Raw genomic sequence first — 19,155 nt, forward strand, 5'->3', positions numbered from 1 at the left:
CATCATTGCAAGCAACCACCCCGTTCACATCCTGTCATTCAGTGCCAACAAAGACATAGACCTGTTCCCAGTTCTTCACCCTTCCCCTCGCTTTTTTTATGCAATCTTCGATAAGGACACAAGGCCACGCACTGCAATTGGGAAATTCAATTACCCTTCTGTTACATAAGCATTTGTTCAGTAATTAAAATGAATAGTCCTTTGGGTGTCATTTGGCATCTGGCACACAGTTTTACTGACGTGGTAATGGAGAGTCTTTATCATGTGAATGGCACACATTAATGTTTTGTGACAGGGTGATACACACAGGAACAAAAGAACGCTGACGAGTGGGAAGAAAAATTACAAATCACAATAACCCATAAACTTTTAATTTGTGCTATATTTGTGTGCGCGCATTTTTATATCTTGAAAAGTAGAAAGTGGTTAGTGGGACACAACAGATCTGCGTTTAAATACAGGGCAGCATAAGCACAATGTAAACGAATAACCGTCATTTAAACGTACAGCTTGTGTCAGAAATGTGCAGTAGTGATTTATAAATTTATATTCTAACTTGAGCAGCTAAAATGTTCATTCTTCCATACATGAGTTATCTCAACTTGATGTCCATCATCTCAACTTGCCCTATAGTGTAAGTTCACTTGCAGGATAATATATTATGTGCTATATTTGCTAAAAAGTAAAAAGAGAATTTAACTAATACATAATAGATATTTTAAATGTGCATCAGATTAAAATTAAAATAAAAAAAAATGCAGTTGATTTAAAATACAAAAAGAAAAAAAACAAAACATAAAATACAGAATACAAATACATTTCCCTCCAGCTTATTTCACAATTCTGGTGCGAAGACGTTTCTTGGTAAGGTTTTCACTTTCTTTCTCCTCTGGATTCCGGCCAATGATCTACAAGAAAGGTCAAATGTCACCTGTCACTAAGAATGTTAAATGTCATTTTAGGATGAAGTTCATTGTACAGACTGACAGCGTAAAGTAGACTACTTTTCAAAAGTCTGGGGTCAGTAAGAGTTTTTTTTCTTTTAAAGACCAGAATCCTTTATTAAGGATGCATTAAATTGATCAAAAGTGTTTGGAAACTGCTTTGAATAAATGCTGTTCTTTTGAACTTTTATTTATCAAAGAAACCTAAAAAAGAAAAAAAGAAAAAAAAAGAAAAACCCTGTTCCACATTGATAATAAGAAGAAATGTTTCTTAAGCACCCAATCAACACATCAGAATCATGTTAACGAAGACTGGAGTAATGGCTGCTGAAAATGTAAACTTTGCAATCACAGGAATAAATAATTGTTAAATATATTACAATAAAAAACACTTATTTTGAATTGTAATATTTCACATTATTGTTTTTTTTTCTGTATTTATAGATCAAATAAATGCAGCCTTGTACAGACCACAAGATTTTGAACAAGAGTGTAAGTTAAGGTACAGTACCTGATGGGCTGGTATGTCCAATGGGGAGGAGATATCTGGTCTGTCATGTTTTTGTTTGTCACGTTTGGATTTGAGTTTTAGAGACCCACCATCAGGGGACTTTCTGCTCATCAATCCCATGATCCTCTTTGCTGAAACAGAGAAAGCATGTGATTGTCCGAAATAACATGGCCAAATCTGAAAAAAGTCTAGGAATTAGCAAAAGGGTAATGATGGAAATGTTTTTTTTTCCCCCAGACCTTTACTTCCAAGGAAGGTAGGAGAGCCCTGAAGAAAGTCTCCAATCTTCTGGATGGTTTTGTCTTTTTTTCCTTTTTGGTTTGACTCCTGGGCATAAGAGGGCTGAGAGGAATGAGAACAGTGTTCATCACTCACTGCTACGATCAGGATTTACAACTCTCTCAATCACAGTCTTTGAGTGTGTGTGTGTTTGTGTGAGATGCAGACGCAGTGAGCCATTTTCTCTTGCTTAACTCCTCCGCTGTCTATACCTCCTTCTTCCACCTCATTTCTAACTTATTGTATCTCTTAATTAATCTAAACCTGAATTTCAGTATCAACCTGTGAGATCGATTTCCTTATGATTTTTTTTAAAATACATTTACTTGAGTATTAGAATGTGGTTATACTCACCTCTTCCTGATGAGGCGTTAGACGAGGAGTCATTCTACTCCTTGTATTCCTGACGTTCTCACTTTCCACCCCATCCTGATGAATGACAAAGTGCAAGAGTAAACAATATTTCAGAAAATCAGAAGGCTAACATTAATGCTTTGGTTTCTTTTAGGCCTGTTTCTTTCTGCAAAGTGTGTGCAAAGCAACAGCTACAACAACAGGTTTGCAATGTGCTTTCATACTAACAGTCCTACTGTAGTGTAACAGACCTACATCAATATTGAAAATGTATCTAAAAGCCTATTATTTTATGTAAAATATGTATTGTTATTGGAATTGAGGCATATAGAATGCAAAACAAATTGACTAGCATGAAATCTAAATGTTTGGGGTCATTTAAAAAAAAAAAAAGAAATTAATACTTTCATTCAGCAGAGAATAATTAAACTGTCAAAAAGTGACAGTAAAGACATTTATAATGTTACCAATGTTTGTAAATAATTGCTTTTCTTTCCATTACCCAGAAAAACCTCTCGCAATGTTTCACAAATGTTTTCAACATTGATAATTCAAATTAATGTTTTTTTGAGTATCTAATCAGCTTATTACAATGATTTCTGAAGATAATGTGACACAAATTACAAACAAATTGCATTTTACATGCAGCCTTTGTTAGCGTAAGATACTTCTTTATATATATATATATATATAAAAAAAAATAAAAAAATTTAACCAATCCCCAAACTTTTGTATGGTATCAAGTCTACTTTGGACCTAAACACCAAAGTGTAGCTATAAAGTGCTTAAATTGTTTTAATTCATTCAGATTTACTGAATAAAAGGATTTGTATGACAATTGCTGCATGTAAATAAGAGTTTAGCATGAATGCTATAACCAAGTAATAATATGGTTGCCAAAAATGAACATATGCAGTTCACACACTGCAGACAGTGAAACAGGCCTTTGTAGAATCTGAATGCTTTGCTGTGATTGGTCAGATAAGATGGATGGAAGATGGATTTTATGATGATCAACTAGAAAAGGAAAGAACAGTTACCCAGACGCAGTGGTTAACAGAAAATCTGCTTTCATTCTGACCAACAAGCAATCGTAGAATTGCTAATTATATGTTAAATGCATATGAAGAAGAAACACTGACAGCAGTACTGAGTGTCTGACTCTCTGATCTGAATCTTTAATCCGAACAAAACACAAATCGGTTTCAGGTCAGCTGAAAACAGTGCTGGTTCATTTCTTGACACTCAAGAGAGCACAAACCCCTGAGGATTAGTTGACAGATCTAGTGCAGTACATTAAATCATCATTAATAAGACAACAGAGCATCTGCCATATCCCTCTCAATCGCTCTCTCTCTATACACACACACACACACAAGCAAATAATACATGAAAAAAAAATCAAATCTGCAGAATAAATAAATGATTCAGTCTGAAAGAGTTCTTAGTCTCTCCAGTGACTCATCATTTTCAGTTTCTTCTTGTCTCTCTCTCACCAACCTGTCTGTGTTTTCACTCTATCACTCCCTTCCTGTCGCGATCTCTCTCTCTAGACAACAAGATCACATCTGTGACATTGCATGTGACAGCCAATGCCACGCTCGTAACCCCCACCAGTCTAAACAGGGCGGACAGGGGCGGATCTCTGTCTGTCACACCTGTCACCTGCTGTTTCCAGTGTTGGGAGGTGAGATACTATGCCACTCTCTGACTTGCAAGCTCGCATTAAAGGAAGACTAATGCCCTGGCTTCCAGGAAACTGCCAAATCGTTCACCGTTCAATCGTACGCATGAGAGATCAAGAATGATGGCTTGTTCTGCAATCAGGTGCTGGTGTTTCCCTGCCATGAAATGGGAAAGTGTAATTACAATAACTCAGAGGTGTTGAGGGTGAATGGATTGCAGGATCACAATAATTTCCTCCAATTAAATGTGAAAAGTCGTGATCTTGAGGATTTGATGAGTGAATGATGAATTATGGGTGTATTTTAAATTCTACAGAGCATTATTTCCCAAAGCCTTTGTCGTTTATGCATCATGTAAAAATAAATGCCCTGGCACTGAGGGCATGGATGGCTCTTACATGAAATATCACCCTAATGGATCTGTAAAAACATATAGAAAAACCCATTCCATTTACACACCCACCTTGATAGAAAGGTTATTATTTCTTTGATGCATCAAAGGCTTGTGGGATAATGCTTATGAGCTGTATTTCCACCATCAGGAACTCTAAACAAATGGCCTGGATGAAATGGTCACCAAAACTTTATTAGGGACTTTAAAGGGTTAATAAGCCAATTTGTAGGATTTTATTTCTTTATTTTTAGACTTTAAAGTTACTTTGATCAAAGAGGCCTAGGCTAGGTCATGTTCTGCTTTTAGTAAATGAGTTTGGAAGCTAAAAAAGAGCCTTTAAAGTCAACATGAAACAGCATATGCATTTCCTTTCGTAATGGGACACATTTCAGAGTAAAAAAGAATTTTTTCAATTAGAATGAAATAGATTTTACCCATAAGGAATAAACTGGATTGCAAATAAGTGGGAAATTTAGATTTAGGATAGAGCCAGTCCTAATTTCAGTTTGCAATGGATTGTGAAGGACTTCCTGTCTGAAAACTGCGTCCACCTTTAGAGGAGAGCATCATGATGTATCCCAAGGGTTAAACTCAAAACTCACATCTCTTGTTATTTAGTATTGCTGTGATTGCTGTGAAAGTTTGGTAAGAAATTAAGTAAGAAATTAAAACTTCTATTTCTTGAAGAAAGTAAAGAGTCCATTTGGGTTTCATGTTGATTTTAAGGACAAACTTTGCCATTAACTTAATTAATGGAACATTTAATTGATTTAGTGTGAAATAAAAAAAAAACAGAGGGGGCCAAAAAAAAAAAGTAATTTCACAATTTATGGATTTATGCATCCAATATCCAGCTCAGTGGGATAACTTCAGGAAATGAAGTCATGACCCTGAGTGTCTGAGAGTCCAGACCATTAGGAGTCCTGAACGTGGAAGAGCTGTGGGAGGATTAGACAGGAAGAGGGTACCTGAGCACTGGGTTCAGAGAAAGCTTTCTTTTTCACCACGCTGCTCCTGCCTCCTTTCCTCTTCAAGCGAACAGAAGTGCCATTAAAAATAGTTTGTTGCATTCATTCAATTACAAAAGTCTCCAACAATTAGCAGCTACAAAGCATGTGGAAGCGTGACTCTGTTGCCAGGGACAACCAGCAAGAGAGCACACGATTCTTTGTCAATAAAGAGCACTTAGTGGAAAGCAGTTTTTCGGTGTGCAAAATAACACCTTCACAGTGCTGCTGTTTGGAGAGAATAGCATGACCTACCCCGACTAGAGACTCTTTAAGTGCATAGCTACCTTTATAAAGCGTAAAAGATTAAAATGTTAACACCCTATGTAGTCTGCATTTATGGTAGATTTGAATTTGTGCATCCCTTTGATTACATTTCCATAGACAGGTTTAAGAAATCTATTAACCTACTGTCACTGTGTATTCTATAATTATTGTTATTGCTCCCAAAACAAGTGTGCACAAGTTTTTATGTTGCCTGGAGAAGAGTGTGTTAGGCCAAGGCATGCTTAACCACACACACACACACACACACACACACACACACACATAAATTTATTCTCACACACAGAACTACATGCTTAATAGGACTGCTATTTTTGCACAAATAACACTGATCGTTAAGCATAAGTGAAGAAAATTAGAGCCTTGTTAATGCCTAATGAGAACAATTAAAGGGCTGCTGGCTGTGCAGATTAGGTCAGCAGCAGATGGTCTGCTGGTTTTATGAGGAATATCAATAATATTTTTTTTTATTAATCAACTAAAGGGGAGGAAAAGGACTGAACACTGTGTGACAAATCTGAACTAACATTCTACTCAATTTCCCATGATTCTAAGGCTAGAAATTGAAAATATTAGACAAACAGTTCAAGCACAAGATGACTGAAGGTCATTCCAGTCACAGCACTCGATTCGAACTTGTGTGAATTGAGAACCATCTTCTAAACCCCCCTCCATTCATTTCTTTTCTCACCTTCTCCATCTCTCCGCTCTTCCTCTTGCGTGTGGGTCGGGAGATTTTTACAGTAACGGCAGAGTCTTCACCCTGCCGCTTAAGAGCGAACCGATCCGGCTGCAGAGGGCTGAAGGAAATTTCCAGCTCAGGCCGTGGAAATCTGGAACGTCTGCCTGTTTCCGTGGAGATCTCTGACGAATCTAGCACCAGCGGAAAACTACCGGATGAAATCTGTGATATGAAGATAATTATTATTAATGTGATTATGATAATCAGTGGACTGAGAAATAATGTGCATATATTCATAAAGTAGATAAAAAAAAAAAATCAGCAAATGCAACAAATCCTTCTCATAGTCAAGAGGTTCCACAACTGTAAAATACTAGAGATTAGACAGAAGCAATCCTACTGACCCCAACATTTTAAACTGTAAACATGTTGGTTCAGTATGGTTTCGGTACAGCTCGGGGGGTGGGACTACTTTTTCGTTTTTATAAAACAGTGGTATTCTGAACAAATGGCTTTTTCGGGTTGGAGCTAAACTCTGCAGTGCATTGGCCCTCCAGGGAAAGATTTGAATAACCCTGGCTTATAGGATGCATTTTGAATGTCCGGTAGTCCTCAAATAACATTAGAGTCCAGTCTCATCTAGTTAACGAAAATGCGGCATAAATTTTGTCATAATTTTGTCATCAGATTTTATTTTTAGCTCGTCAATGTCTCGTCTCCGTCACATAAAACATTTCGTTAACGAATATTTTTCGTCGTCGTCTTCATTAATGAAATTAACACTGAAACAATGTTGTATTTGTTCATATCGAACCTTAAAAAAAATGAAGAATTTCAGTACGTACCATTATGTACATGTACCATTACACTTCTAGTATATAAACATTCTTTCACATACTAATATATATAATTAATCAATTTTAAATTACTGCGGTCTAAACAAACATTAATGTAATCGGAATTAAAATGAATCAACCATGAACGATAATATATTAATACATTAATATTCATCTAAATCATTAATTCATTATACCATTAGTGTCAGCATAACAACTTTCCCTTGTGTTGTTTTCTATTGTTACTGACAGATCGTTCAAAACTAAGAGAGACGAATATGCACTCATGTGTTGAATCTACTAGTGCACAAAACTAAAATAATATAATTATAAGCAACCAACAGAAAGTAATTGACATTTTTACAATTAAATGATAAATAAATAATACGCATTTCTGTTTTACCTGACTGGTGACAGATCCTCTGGCTCTGCTTGTGCGTTTAAGTGTACTGGTGTTCAGAGGCTTCATGTCAGATATTTCTGCTTCCATTGTCTAGCACAGCAATTTAGAGACAGTCAATCAACATTCCTCACGCAACATCTAATTAGAAACTCAATTTAATGAACAACACACATCACATCAGGTTGGTACAAATAAATAATAAGAACTGAATGAATGCATGTGTACAAAACAGGCAGTGTGGGGAATTCTTTGGAAATAAATAAATGGCTATTCTACCAAATATAATAGAATCTATATAAAAGCTCCATTCAGGACTAGCAGTTTCTCCTAGTATACAGAGAACTCAGCTCAGGTATATATAAAATGAGATCTATATATACATTTTTTAAAAACCGTTTGAAGGACAAGGCCGCTCAGCAGTGAGTTTAGGACAAATGCCAAAAAGCTTTTTGAGAACATTCAGAGTAAAGGGACTTCAAATTATGATATTTTTCTTTTGACAGCGATTATTTGTCATATGTGGATTCTAATGAATCATCAAAGTTAACGGGTGAATGGCAGTAATAAAACATGTTTGTCAAACCTGGGTAGATGAGTTTCTGAGAAGGCTGCTATCCATGATGCTGACACGGAGCTGTTCATTTAGTTTCTGGATCTCTGTCTCCTTTGCAGCCAGCTCTGCCTGCAGTGCCTCGGTCCTGCTGTCCTCAGTGACCTCCTGAGACAGGGACAAAAATGTTCATGTAGGGTAAGATTGATGAAGGAAGGAACTGTAGAACAACACAACAAACCACCAGGTGGTAATACAGCTATTTAATGTGCATGGTTTAAAATTAATGTATATTTGCAGAAACAAGACTATTGTTGACAATAGGAATCTGCGTGTATACGTGACACAGACATGTCTTCTAGTCACACAGCCTACATTACTAGATCTCCATCACTAGAATATATTTTTCAGTTGGACAGTGTTCCCAGTCAGCTAAAAGCAATTACTGAATTCTATGTCCTTTTTATTAGATTTACTTGGCTTCAAAGGAGCTGTATGGCTCTTTGAAGGTCTGCTAATTTGACACTAATGCAGTAAACAATTTAAGATGAAATTAACCCTTAGAATGTCTGTCAACCAATCAGAATCAAATATTCACTGCCACTGAACAATGACGACACTGGTATCACACTTTCCAAAATGCACCTGCTTTAATCTCAAATAATCTTACACATAAAAAAAAAAATACACACTGAACAGATATATGAAAGTTGCATTATTACATTAATATTATGATAATAGTTATCAACCAAAATTGATATATCTTGTTTATTGCCTACCCCGTGCAATGATTGGTTGACGCATCTACTGGATTCAGTTAGGTTTGAATCTGATTACCTGATCATGATTTAATGGTCAAGAAACATTTCTTATTATGATCAATGGTTGCATGAATGTTGAAAATGGTTGTCCTCCTTAATATTTTTGTGGAAACAGTGATACTTTTTTTTCACGATACTTTGATAAATAGAAAGTTCAAAAGAACAGCATTTATTTGACAATTTTTAAATGGCTTTACTGTCACTTGATCATTAAAATGGTATTTTCTAGAAGGTAGTGTAGCATGAACAGAAAGAGTTTGTGACAGACACTAGACTGACCTCTGGTGTTTGGGATGTATTTCTGGACTGTAGGATCTTGATCTGTTGGTCTTTCTCTGTATTGGACATGATAAGCTTTTTCAGCTGAACCTCCAGAGCAGAGACAAGTGTGTCTCTCTCTTTTCTCCAGCTTTCCATCTCTTCCTCACGAGCAGCAAGACGTGCAGTAAGAGACTCCTAATTGACAAAAATCAACAGTCATACTCTCTTTAACTAAAAATATATTTAGTGTCTGAAAACACACTGCTATTTACCATTTCGGCCTGTTGGCGAGCATGCCGTTCTCGATCATCGGCATATCGCCTCATATCCTGGTTCCTTCTTTCCTCAGCCTCTTTAGCCTGACCAATCAGAACCAACTTATCCTCCATCCACTTCTTACGCTCTGCCTGGTGCTTTTCATTGGCCAGCTACAAACATGAACCCCGAAGAACCAAACAAAGACAGTGAACATGCATTTCTTATCCAGTTGAAAATAAAGAAAGAATACATATGGCCAACAGACCTTTAAGCTCTCCTGGGCCTGAGTGATCTGTTGTCTGGCCTGAAAAACGTCATCAGAGATTGATCTGGAATCTCTTCTGTTCTTCTGTTCAGGTTGCAATTCTCTCAACCTCATCAATTCTGGAAATAAATAGGGAGAAGTAATAAATAACACAAATATAAAGATTTGGAATTTTAAAGGTTTTAAAACAAAACAAAAAAATGTTGATTTAACAATAAGAAACACAAAATTCTGTGCTTATATTAAGTCACTAAGAAATAAATACATATGTGACTATAATAATAATAATAATAATAATAATAATAATAATAATAATAACTCCATCTTACAGTATTTTTTAAAATTCCCTTTAAAGAACAAGATGATATTTAAAAATCCCCTCAAATCATGCTGCAAAACAAAGTGAATAAAGCATAATGGGGAGATACCAAATATTGTTTTTTCTAATAAACTTAAACTGGTTACACACCGTATTTTGCATTATTTTTTTTCAATTTATATTATGTTAGACAGCAACACCCTGCAACACTTTCAGGAAATATATATATATATATATATATATATATATACACACACACACACACACACACACACACACACACACACACATTTTATTACTATTAAATGCTAAACAGTACATTAAAGTATTATGAATGCAATATTCTCTTGTACCCTGAGTGAGCTCATTTATCTGAGCCTCTCTGTTGTCCAGCTCCAGGTCCAGCTCTGCCTGTGTTTCCTCCTGTTCTGTCAGAGCCAAACGCATGTCTTCAATAACACGCTCGCGGACCTGCAAATCTACGGAAACCATCAACAAACATTAACATGCTTTACTGTTTGTTGCCGCGCATTTAATTAAACACTTGACAATAAATGACACCCATTACTGCACACGCTTTTGCAGACGCAGACAATTAAACAACATACGGTCTACCTTTACATGCTTTCTGATACAGCAGCAGATTCTCATCTGACTTCGATTCAGAAGACCGTTCCTGTTTTAGACACATAGAGGAAATAAATAGATCACATGAATGGTTAGTTCACGTTCTTTGTGGTTTTAGCTATTGATCGCTAGGTGGTGCTTACAGCTTTCAGCTGGTTGATGGCGCGGTCCCTGTTAGCGATCTCATTCTGGAGCTGTGCTTTAGTCTTTTCTAGATCACCGAGCTTCATTCGTAGAGATTTCTCAGATTCCCGCATGGAGGAGATCTAAGCCATAAGGAGTTTTAGCACAAGTCAACAGCAGTCAGACTCAATATAGTATAGTTTTCCTGTGGCTCAGTGTTAGAGCATTGCGTCAGCAGCAAAAAAGGTTGGGAGTTCAATTTAATTCCAAGGAAACACACATACTCGTAAAAAAAATAATTGTATAGCCTCAATGCACTGTAAGTCCCTTCGGATAAAAACGTCTGCTAAATGCATAAATGTAAATGTGTGAAACCGAGTGAGTTCTCACCTCTTTCTGAACCTGCTGAATCTGTTTCTTTGAGTCACCGAGTTTTTCCCGAAGATCAGATGAATCATCTTCCCTTCTGCGCAGATCAACAGCCAAACTGTTCAACTTACACTCACTAGTTTTAATCTCCTCCTTTAACCTGAGTGATGACAAATCACATGCACATAGAATGAATACCAAGGAAATAAAGAAACCGTAAATCTGATGCAAAAGTATTGATAAATGGTGTTTGATTAATTGGGCAGTATTTGGGCAAATTTGAGATTATCTGCAACATTAAACCATGTCTGCCTGGTTAATTAAGAGAAGTGTTTAGCTTTACCTTTTGTCAGTTCCAAATTGATCTTTTTCCAGTGATGTTTGAGTACATGGTGTATAAAATGAGTTTTCTTTTCACTTCAGCAAATATGCACTTCATTTTCAAATCCATGTTTGTCAACCACTAGCTAAAAGCCCATTATTCTGACAAAATGCACTACACACAATTTCAGTTACAGATATTTTTAATATCTTATTTAGTAAGAAGAGACAATAAAACGCCTTCCAGGCTGCTAAAATAAATCAATGTCTTTCTGTGTGGAATAATCATTAATCCAACAAAAGCAGTCATCTTGTGCAATATCTTTGAAATAAAGCAAGAAAATTCCTTTCAGGGAATAAGTAATAAAACTTTGCAAGCTGTTTGATGCTTTCATGAAAATCATTAATGCTTATAGTGAAGTTGCCAATACTCCTGTTCACACCATTAAAGTCAGTTTCAAAGACCAAAAACAAGCTTTGTTTTTCAAAGAATCAACATTAAACAGCCATTCAAGTACAAATGAATGGACTAAACACAAAATGATAATACATAGTACATTTTTCCATTTCACACACATTTTATACATTAATGTTCTAAAGTTTGGGGTTGGTTAAGATTTAAGAAGTTCCTTATGCTCATCAAGCCATTTAAAAACAGTAAAACTGCTAAATAATATAATAAATTAAAAATGTTTTCAATTTTTATATATTTTAAAATGTATTGGAATTTGTTCCTGCGATAGTTTAATTTTCACCAGCCATTACTCCAGTCTTCAGTGTCACATGACCCTTCAGAAATCAAGGGTCAAAACCCTCAAGAAACATGTACTATTAATGTTGAAAACAGTTGTGCTGCTTAATGTTGTTGTGGAAACCATGCAAAGAATTTTACTTGAAATATTGTCACTTTTGATCAATTTAATGTATACTTGCTGAATAAAAGTATTAATTTATTTCAACCACTGAATGATAGTGTATATAAACACATATGAAAAAATAAATTATTGAATGTTTTTGACGTGTGTTTTAGGAAACTGTCATGTAATTGAGGAGGAATATAACTGACCGGTTGATCTCTTCTTGTCTCTTCTGTAGCTCTTCATCCTTCTGAGCGATGGCCTCCTCTGCCACAGCCAGCAGCTCTCTCCTCCTCTCCGCTTCCCTCCTGCGCACCTCCTGCACAGCTTGTGTCTCCTCCTCCTCCAGACACTCCTGCGCTTCCTTCAGCTTCTTCTGAAGCACTAAGAGCTGAGCCTCCTTTGATGCTAAGGCATTCTCCCTCTGTGCCAGTTCAGCTTCCTTTTCAGAGCTCTGGGTCTCCCTGTTTTTAGATTCAAGAGTGTTAGGGTTTGTCAGCCCAACCTCTCTGTCTTCAAGTCCCTCCTCTTTAGACAGTTGTGCTGTGTTTCTCTCTTTCTTCTCATTCTCAAGGCATCTGACCTTCTCTTCTAGCTCAGCTTTGATCCCACGAAGGGTTGTCACCTCAGTCTGCAGGTCAGAGTGGGCTTTTTTGAGGTCATCATAGTCAGCTAATGTGTTTCTGGAGGTTTCTGCTTCCCGGTGCAGTAGTGTAATTTCCTGTTCAAGAGTCAAGATGTGTTTGTTCTTCTCTCCCATTTCGTAGTCTTGCTTAGCCATTAGTGATTTGGCAGCAGCCAGTTCTAGAGAAGAAACTTTTAAATGATCTGTAGTGTTGCTATAATTGGACACAGCTTCTACCTTCAAGTTGCTGCAATCCACTGCCGTTACCAATGATTTAGTTTCCAAGGATGTCTGATGCACCTTCTCTAGCAGAATTTGTTCCTGTGAAACTCTTTCTTCTAGTTTAGACTTCAGATCCTGAATGTAAATCTTTAAAGTGTGGCACTCCTGCTCTAGATCTGTGATCTGCTTGTCTTTTTGTTTGGATTCAGCAAGGCAACACTCCAGCTGACCTTTGACCTCAAGATGGGCGGAGTCTTGACATCCATTATCTGGAACATCATCTTGATCTTTTGAGTCCCCCAGAAGACCTATAAAGAATGGAGAACTTCAGAAACATGTAACAGATATATATAGATTTTATATATTGATAATCTGTCGGTGTGACATGCAATAACACAGTATTTATGAGTGTTTGTTTGATATCAATTGATTTAATTAAAAAATTGCTTCAACATTTAAATTAGTTCAGTACAACCAGGCAAATTTCAAATGTATTGCTACTGGCCTGGCAACAAAGCAAGTAATTAATTTAATCTAAAATGCACTTTTCTAAAATGCTCTTTCCTTGCACATTGGGAATAAAATTCATTTTCAATTTGATTTCATTCTGAAGATGAAAGAGGGTCATTTAACTTTTGGATCACTCAGCCTGAAAGCCTCCTATTCATACTCGTGAAGCACCTTGTGTGTGGTGGCTGCTTTAATACTTTAATCAAGCATCCTTTTTTATTCTTTTATAGCTTATAGTTGGTTTAATTGTGTGCAGTGTTCTCCATGTGTAAAATAAATACACTTCTTTATTCAGTTGAGCTCATAAAAACAGTACACTTCACAGAAGTACTTTGAGATACAGGTGGTATGCACAGTGGCAACTTTTTTTAAAACATATTTAAAACGATCACTTCTTCATGTTTGAGAGCCTTTTTCGACCATGAAGGTATCGTCGTCCTTTGACCCGATTCTCTCGGCCAGCTCCTCTGGTTGTGACAAAAGCTGGGAGCTTTTCAGCACCTGGGGCGGAGTCTGTACCTTTCTTGAGAGGGGGCTGTCCATCAAGCTCCTCCCTTTCCTGACACCGCTTTCTGGTTTCAGTCCGGGTGTCAGGCTGTTGCACTGAGCAGGCACAATCGCATTTAAACTGGATGATCTCCTTTTTGATGGAGTCAATTTGATTCCTCTGGAAATCCAAACAAAAGAACAAAAAGGGTCAAGGAACTGTTCACCCAAAAGATAATTCTGTCATGTTATTTGTTTTGTGGAAAAAATAATTTAATTTGAACACAGATCTTTTCTACACAAGAGTTTATAGTGACAATGAGCAAGCTCCAAATAGATTAAAAAAGGATTACAATGACAGGCAAATATTATTTTCCATAACCAGTTAAAATACTGTTACACTATTGTTCTTTTTTTTTTCATTCATAAATTTACTGACTGTTATACATTTATAATTTCTATCCAACAAAGACTGCATCAAAGTTCACAAAACAATATTAAGCAGCACAACTGTGCAGAAATGTTTCTTTAGTACCGAATCAGTGTATTGGAAAGATTTCTGAAGAATCATGTGAAACTAAAGACAAAAATGATTATATAGTAATATTTTACAAGATTACTGTTTTACTGATTATTTGATCAAATAAATGCAGCCTTAAACATAAAAAAACAACAATCTAACAGAGACCATCCAATTATTATGCATATTTGAAATCAAATCTCTCTCTGTTCACACTCACATCCTGAGCTGTGTTTTCTACATGTTGGTCAAGAGCTGTCTGGAGTTTGGAAACCATCTCGTCCTTTTGTCTGCACATTTCACTCAGCTCCCATTCCCTTTGCTTGTGGCTCTCCAGAACCTATAGTCAAAAGAATAAGCCACAACTTCAACTACATTTTTAATTTCTGAAGAAAACAAAAAACAAAAGTGGAGCTTGCCTATGCAGAAATGCTGTAAGTCTGGTCCTCATACTGTGTGTTAAAATAGCAGAAGCCTTTTACAGTGGCTGTTTTACCTTCTTCACCTCCTCCAGTTCATCTGACAGTCTGCTCTGGGTTTCCAGCTCTGTGAGGGAGTATGGGGCTTGGTGTTAGATAAAGCAATTAGGCAGCCTGGTAAGGTGGAGTGTGAGCACAAGTATATGTGGTTATAGTCCTAATGCAAAAGGATAGGTCTCTCATAATACGGGGTTCCCACATTTTCTGGCCAATGAATTTCCATGACTTTTTCATGGAAATGTTTTGGTCTCACAAAAAGCATTTTCTTTTGCTAAAGAAATAGACCTGCCAACTTTGGAGTTTTTTTTTTTCTGAGAACCATTAGTGTGGTGGGCGGGGTGGGTGTAGTGGGGTTAAACAGTGTACTGTTTTCTACCGTTTAATTTTTGCTATTTTTAATGCTTATATATATATAAATAAAAAAACTCCAATAAATTAACTAAAATAAATGGCCTTTTAAGACTTGGGGGGGGGGGGGGGTATATAAAATTAACAAAGGGAGAGGGATGCACAAAACTTTTATGTGCTATTGACTATTTGTGACCCTTGACCACAAAACCAGTTTTAAGTCACTTGGTATAATTTTTAGAAATTGCCAAAAAAAACACAGTGCATGGGTCAAAATAATAGATTATTCTTTTATGCCAAGAATCATTAGGATATTAATTAATTAATTCCTTACATTTATATAGCACTTTTCTAGGCACTCAAAGCACTTTACATTGTGAGGGGGTATCTCCTCATCCACTACCAGTGTGCAGCATCCACCTGGATGATGTGATGGTGCGCCAGAACGCCCACCACACACCAGCTTACTGGTGGAGAGGAGACAGAGTGATGAAGCCAATCAGCGGATATGGGGATTGTTGGGAGCCCATGATGGTCAGAGGCCAATGGGCGAATTTAGCCAGATGCTGAGGTCACACCTCTGCTCTTTTCGCAAAGACATCCCAGGATTTTAATGACCACAGAGTGTCAGGACCTCGGTTTAACATCTCATCCGAAGGACGGTGCTTGTTGACAGTATAAAGTCCCATAACTACACTGGAGCGCTAGAACCCACACAGACCACAGGGTGAGCACCCCCTGCTGGCCTCACTAGCACCTCTTTCAGCAGCAAACTAGTTCAGGAGCTCAGGAGGTCTACCACCCAGGTGCTGCCCAGACTCAACCCTGCTTAGCTTCAGTGGACAACGGGTCTTGGGTCTTCGATTAGTAATATGCATTTCTTAGAACTTCATTTGGACAACTTTAAGGCGATTTTCTCAGTATTCTGATTTTTTTTGCACCTATAGATTCCAGATTTTCAAATAGTTGTATCTTGACCAAATATTGTCATATCATAAACCATACATCAATGGAAAGCTTATCTACTCAGCTTTCAGATGATGTATAAATCTCTATTTAAAAAAAAAAAAAAAAAAAATTGACCCTTATGACTGGTTTTGTGTTCCAAGCTCACATTTGTTGTGGGTCTGCTAATCTGCTACTGTTTCTCACCCTCTGTCTTGAGTGACAGCTTATTCTGAGTTTCACGGAGCAGTTCTGAAAGATCTGTGACCTTTTTCTCAAGGTCTAGCAGTGTCACGGAGACTTCAGGATCAGAGGTCACCAAGCAGGACTGGGCAGTCTGGGCATCCTGTTTGATTCCAGCCAGGTTACTGCTCATAGAGTCAAGAATGCTGTCTAGAAAGACATGATTTTCTTCCTACACACACACACACACACACACACACACACACACACACACACACACACAACAATTGAGCATTAGCAAAAAAAAAAACAACAACAAAAAAAAACATAAGATCACCCTTTAAAGAACATGTTTAGTAAAATTATTTAGAAAGCATAGTTCAACCTGAATATCTGCTCTGAAAATTACAGTATATCTGTACCTCTGATTTGGTCGCAGCCAAATTCATGCTGTCGTCCTCCACAGCTGTTTTTCCCACCAGGTTTTTAAGAATCTCCAGTCTCCTTTCACAGCGTTCCTCAATCAGTTCCCTCTCTCTAGATATGCGCTCACTAAAATAGAAAAACAAAAAGGAAAGCGGTCTGGGTCATCATATAGCATGACCTGTAATTTGCTTAAATTACACATAATTAAGTACCGGGGCCTGTGATCTCTGACCTGTAATCTTCATGCATCTGCGAAATCAGCTCAGAGAATTCTTTTGTAACTTCATCTCGAACACGTGCCTCGAGAGCTAAGTGTTCAGCTTTCTCCTTCCTCAACTGCTGCTGAATCTCCTCTATAAACTGCAGCTGGGCCTTTACATACAAGCACAAAACAGCCATGCTGACGCAGAAACCTCAGTGTTATGCAAACAAAAACATGCAGTAACGATATAAAAATATTAACACACATCAATATATGTGTGTCCTAAGTGGATAAAAACCAGTAAAACAGCTAAAATGTGTCTTGTCTGACACTTAAAGCTTTGGATAAGGACAAAAATTTAAATTACTATAGATGTGACTTCTGGTGTAAGGTGCCAGATCTCACCTCATAAACCCCTCTATCGAGCAGCACAGTCTCTTTCCCCTCTTCCTCAGCATCCAGAATGGTGTCCTCCATTTCACTGTCCTCTTCATCCTCCTCAGTGTCAGAATCTTCCTGAACATCATCAAGGCTGGGATCCCATCGCACCAGCGAGCTGCGCCGCATTTCCTCGTCGATCAACGTTGTTGATAATGAAGGAAACTCTCTGGCACTCCTTTTCACCACCACTGGAACGCTCTTAGTGGTGAGAACCACCACCTGAAAAACACAGACTTTCCATTACACAGCTACAATAAAAAAAAAAAAAAACATTTAGCATTTCTCTTCCTAAACACACACGCAAATTCACCACTACAGTTGAGCATTAACATAAAAAAAACATAAGATCACCCTTTAAAGAAAGTGTTTTGGTAAAGTATTTGGAAAGTAACAGAAAAACCTGAATATCTGCCAATCAAGTTTTTGGTGGAATAGATTTTCAAATCAAGGGACAGAAATCACTCCGCTTTCATTAAAAATATCTCGGTAACATTAAATATTTAAAGACGAATGGCATGAGGTTGAGTAATTGATGACAATTTTCATTATTGAGTGATCTTACCCTTTTAGGAGTGAGACGCAGACATATAAGGATGTTATACACACCTTTTGAGCTACAGCAGAGAACTTAAGCACGTTGAGCGTCTCATCATACATGGAGGCACACTGGTTAATGTTTACAATCATACAGGCTTTGCTCCGGCCGGTAAAGTATCCCTGCAGATAGTGAGTGAGTTTACTCTCTCTGAATGGAACGTGCTGTCTGAAAGGACAAAATAAGTGTTTAACGGACAAAGTAAAAAAAAAAAAAAAGTAAAAAATAATAAAATAAATAAATAGAAAAGAAAAAAAAGATATTGTATACCTTGCCTGCTGGTTATTTCGGAGTGCATTGATGCATTTTCCCAGACTGAGTAGAGAGGTGTTGATGTTTCCTGCCTCTTTCAGCCGTTCACCTATATTTTGTGTTTTAGCACATCGCTCCGATCCGGCCAGATCACACAGCGCCAGCCTTGAACCAGAGAACATACTTTTACAAACCATTCTGAAACACAACACAACCTGTAGAGAGCTTAGATCAGGATACATAGACTCACTCGCTAACTGACTCCACTCTGGGTATTCCTACATCTTCCACCTTCAAGATCCGGATGGAGAAAATACTGTGGCTAAAAATCAGGCAAAGATGACAAGTAAGAATAATATATTCATACAACACCACGGTGTTAAAATGGATAAACAGCAGGAAGTTATAGAATTTATATAGTGTACCTCCTGCTGGAGAGCAGGTTGAGTTTAGTGCTGGAGATGCTCTGGTTCCTTTTGCCCAGTTTCATCACTTTTAAGGCTTCATCAGCACTGCTCACCTGCACCCATCTCAGATCTAGAAAACAAAAACTTATGAGCAAAAGACAGTCTGATTCAGCACCTTATATTAACTGATGGAATCGCTCTTAACACATGGAAATGCTCTCATTGCTACATTTTTACTTGTTGCTGTAGCACCAGCACCTGGCCAATTTTAGCTACTACACATTAGCCCAAAAATAAAAAAATAAAAAATAAAAACAGACAGAAGTCACTTTTAAATATTTACAAATTAAATACAATGCTCTT

At 37.2% G+C, this 19,155-nt stretch overlaps 1 protein-coding gene across 1 annotated transcript in view; it reads right to left on the reverse strand.

The window, feature by feature from the left end:
* Nucleotides 1–206: 206 nt before the first annotated feature.
* Nucleotides 207–19,155, reverse strand: part of LOC113116889 (kinesin-like protein KIF20B) — a 19,843-nt gene continuing 894 nt past the window's right edge. The window contains exons 2-28 of the mRNA XM_026285190.1: nt 18,811–18,955; nt 18,636–18,707; nt 18,404–18,550; nt 18,145–18,301; nt 17,503–17,757; nt 17,128–17,267; nt 16,892–17,021; nt 16,494–16,701; nt 15,011–15,060; nt 14,735–14,854; nt 14,028–14,175; nt 12,361–13,306; nt 10,995–11,133; nt 10,625–10,747; nt 10,470–10,530; nt 10,208–10,333; nt 9,536–9,654; nt 9,285–9,440; nt 9,031–9,207; nt 7,964–8,098; nt 7,381–7,470; nt 6,151–6,363; nt 5,136–5,195; nt 2,089–2,163; nt 1,695–1,797; nt 1,456–1,586; nt 207–908 (exon numbers count right to left, since the gene is read on the reverse strand). Coding sequence (XP_026140975.1) covers nt 831–908; nt 1,456–1,586; nt 1,695–1,797; nt 2,089–2,163; nt 5,136–5,195; nt 6,151–6,363; nt 7,381–7,470; nt 7,964–8,098; nt 9,031–9,207; nt 9,285–9,440; nt 9,536–9,654; nt 10,208–10,333; nt 10,470–10,530; nt 10,625–10,747; nt 10,995–11,133; nt 12,361–13,306; nt 14,028–14,175; nt 14,735–14,854; nt 15,011–15,060; nt 16,494–16,701; nt 16,892–17,021; nt 17,128–17,267; nt 17,503–17,757; nt 18,145–18,301; nt 18,404–18,550; nt 18,636–18,707; nt 18,811–18,955 — 4,304 coding nt within the window. The 3' untranslated portion in view covers nt 207–830. The remainder of the gene's footprint in view (nt 909–1,455; nt 1,587–1,694; nt 1,798–2,088; nt 2,164–5,135; nt 5,196–6,150; nt 6,364–7,380; nt 7,471–7,963; nt 8,099–9,030; nt 9,208–9,284; nt 9,441–9,535; nt 9,655–10,207; nt 10,334–10,469; nt 10,531–10,624; nt 10,748–10,994; nt 11,134–12,360; nt 13,307–14,027; nt 14,176–14,734; nt 14,855–15,010; nt 15,061–16,493; nt 16,702–16,891; nt 17,022–17,127; nt 17,268–17,502; nt 17,758–18,144; nt 18,302–18,403; nt 18,551–18,635; nt 18,708–18,810; nt 18,956–19,155) is intronic.

This window comes from Carassius auratus, chromosome 17, assembly GCF_003368295.1.
Source record: "Carassius auratus strain Wakin chromosome 17, ASM336829v1, whole genome shotgun sequence".
Taxonomy (NCBI): domain Eukaryota; kingdom Metazoa; phylum Chordata; class Actinopteri; order Cypriniformes; family Cyprinidae; genus Carassius; species Carassius auratus.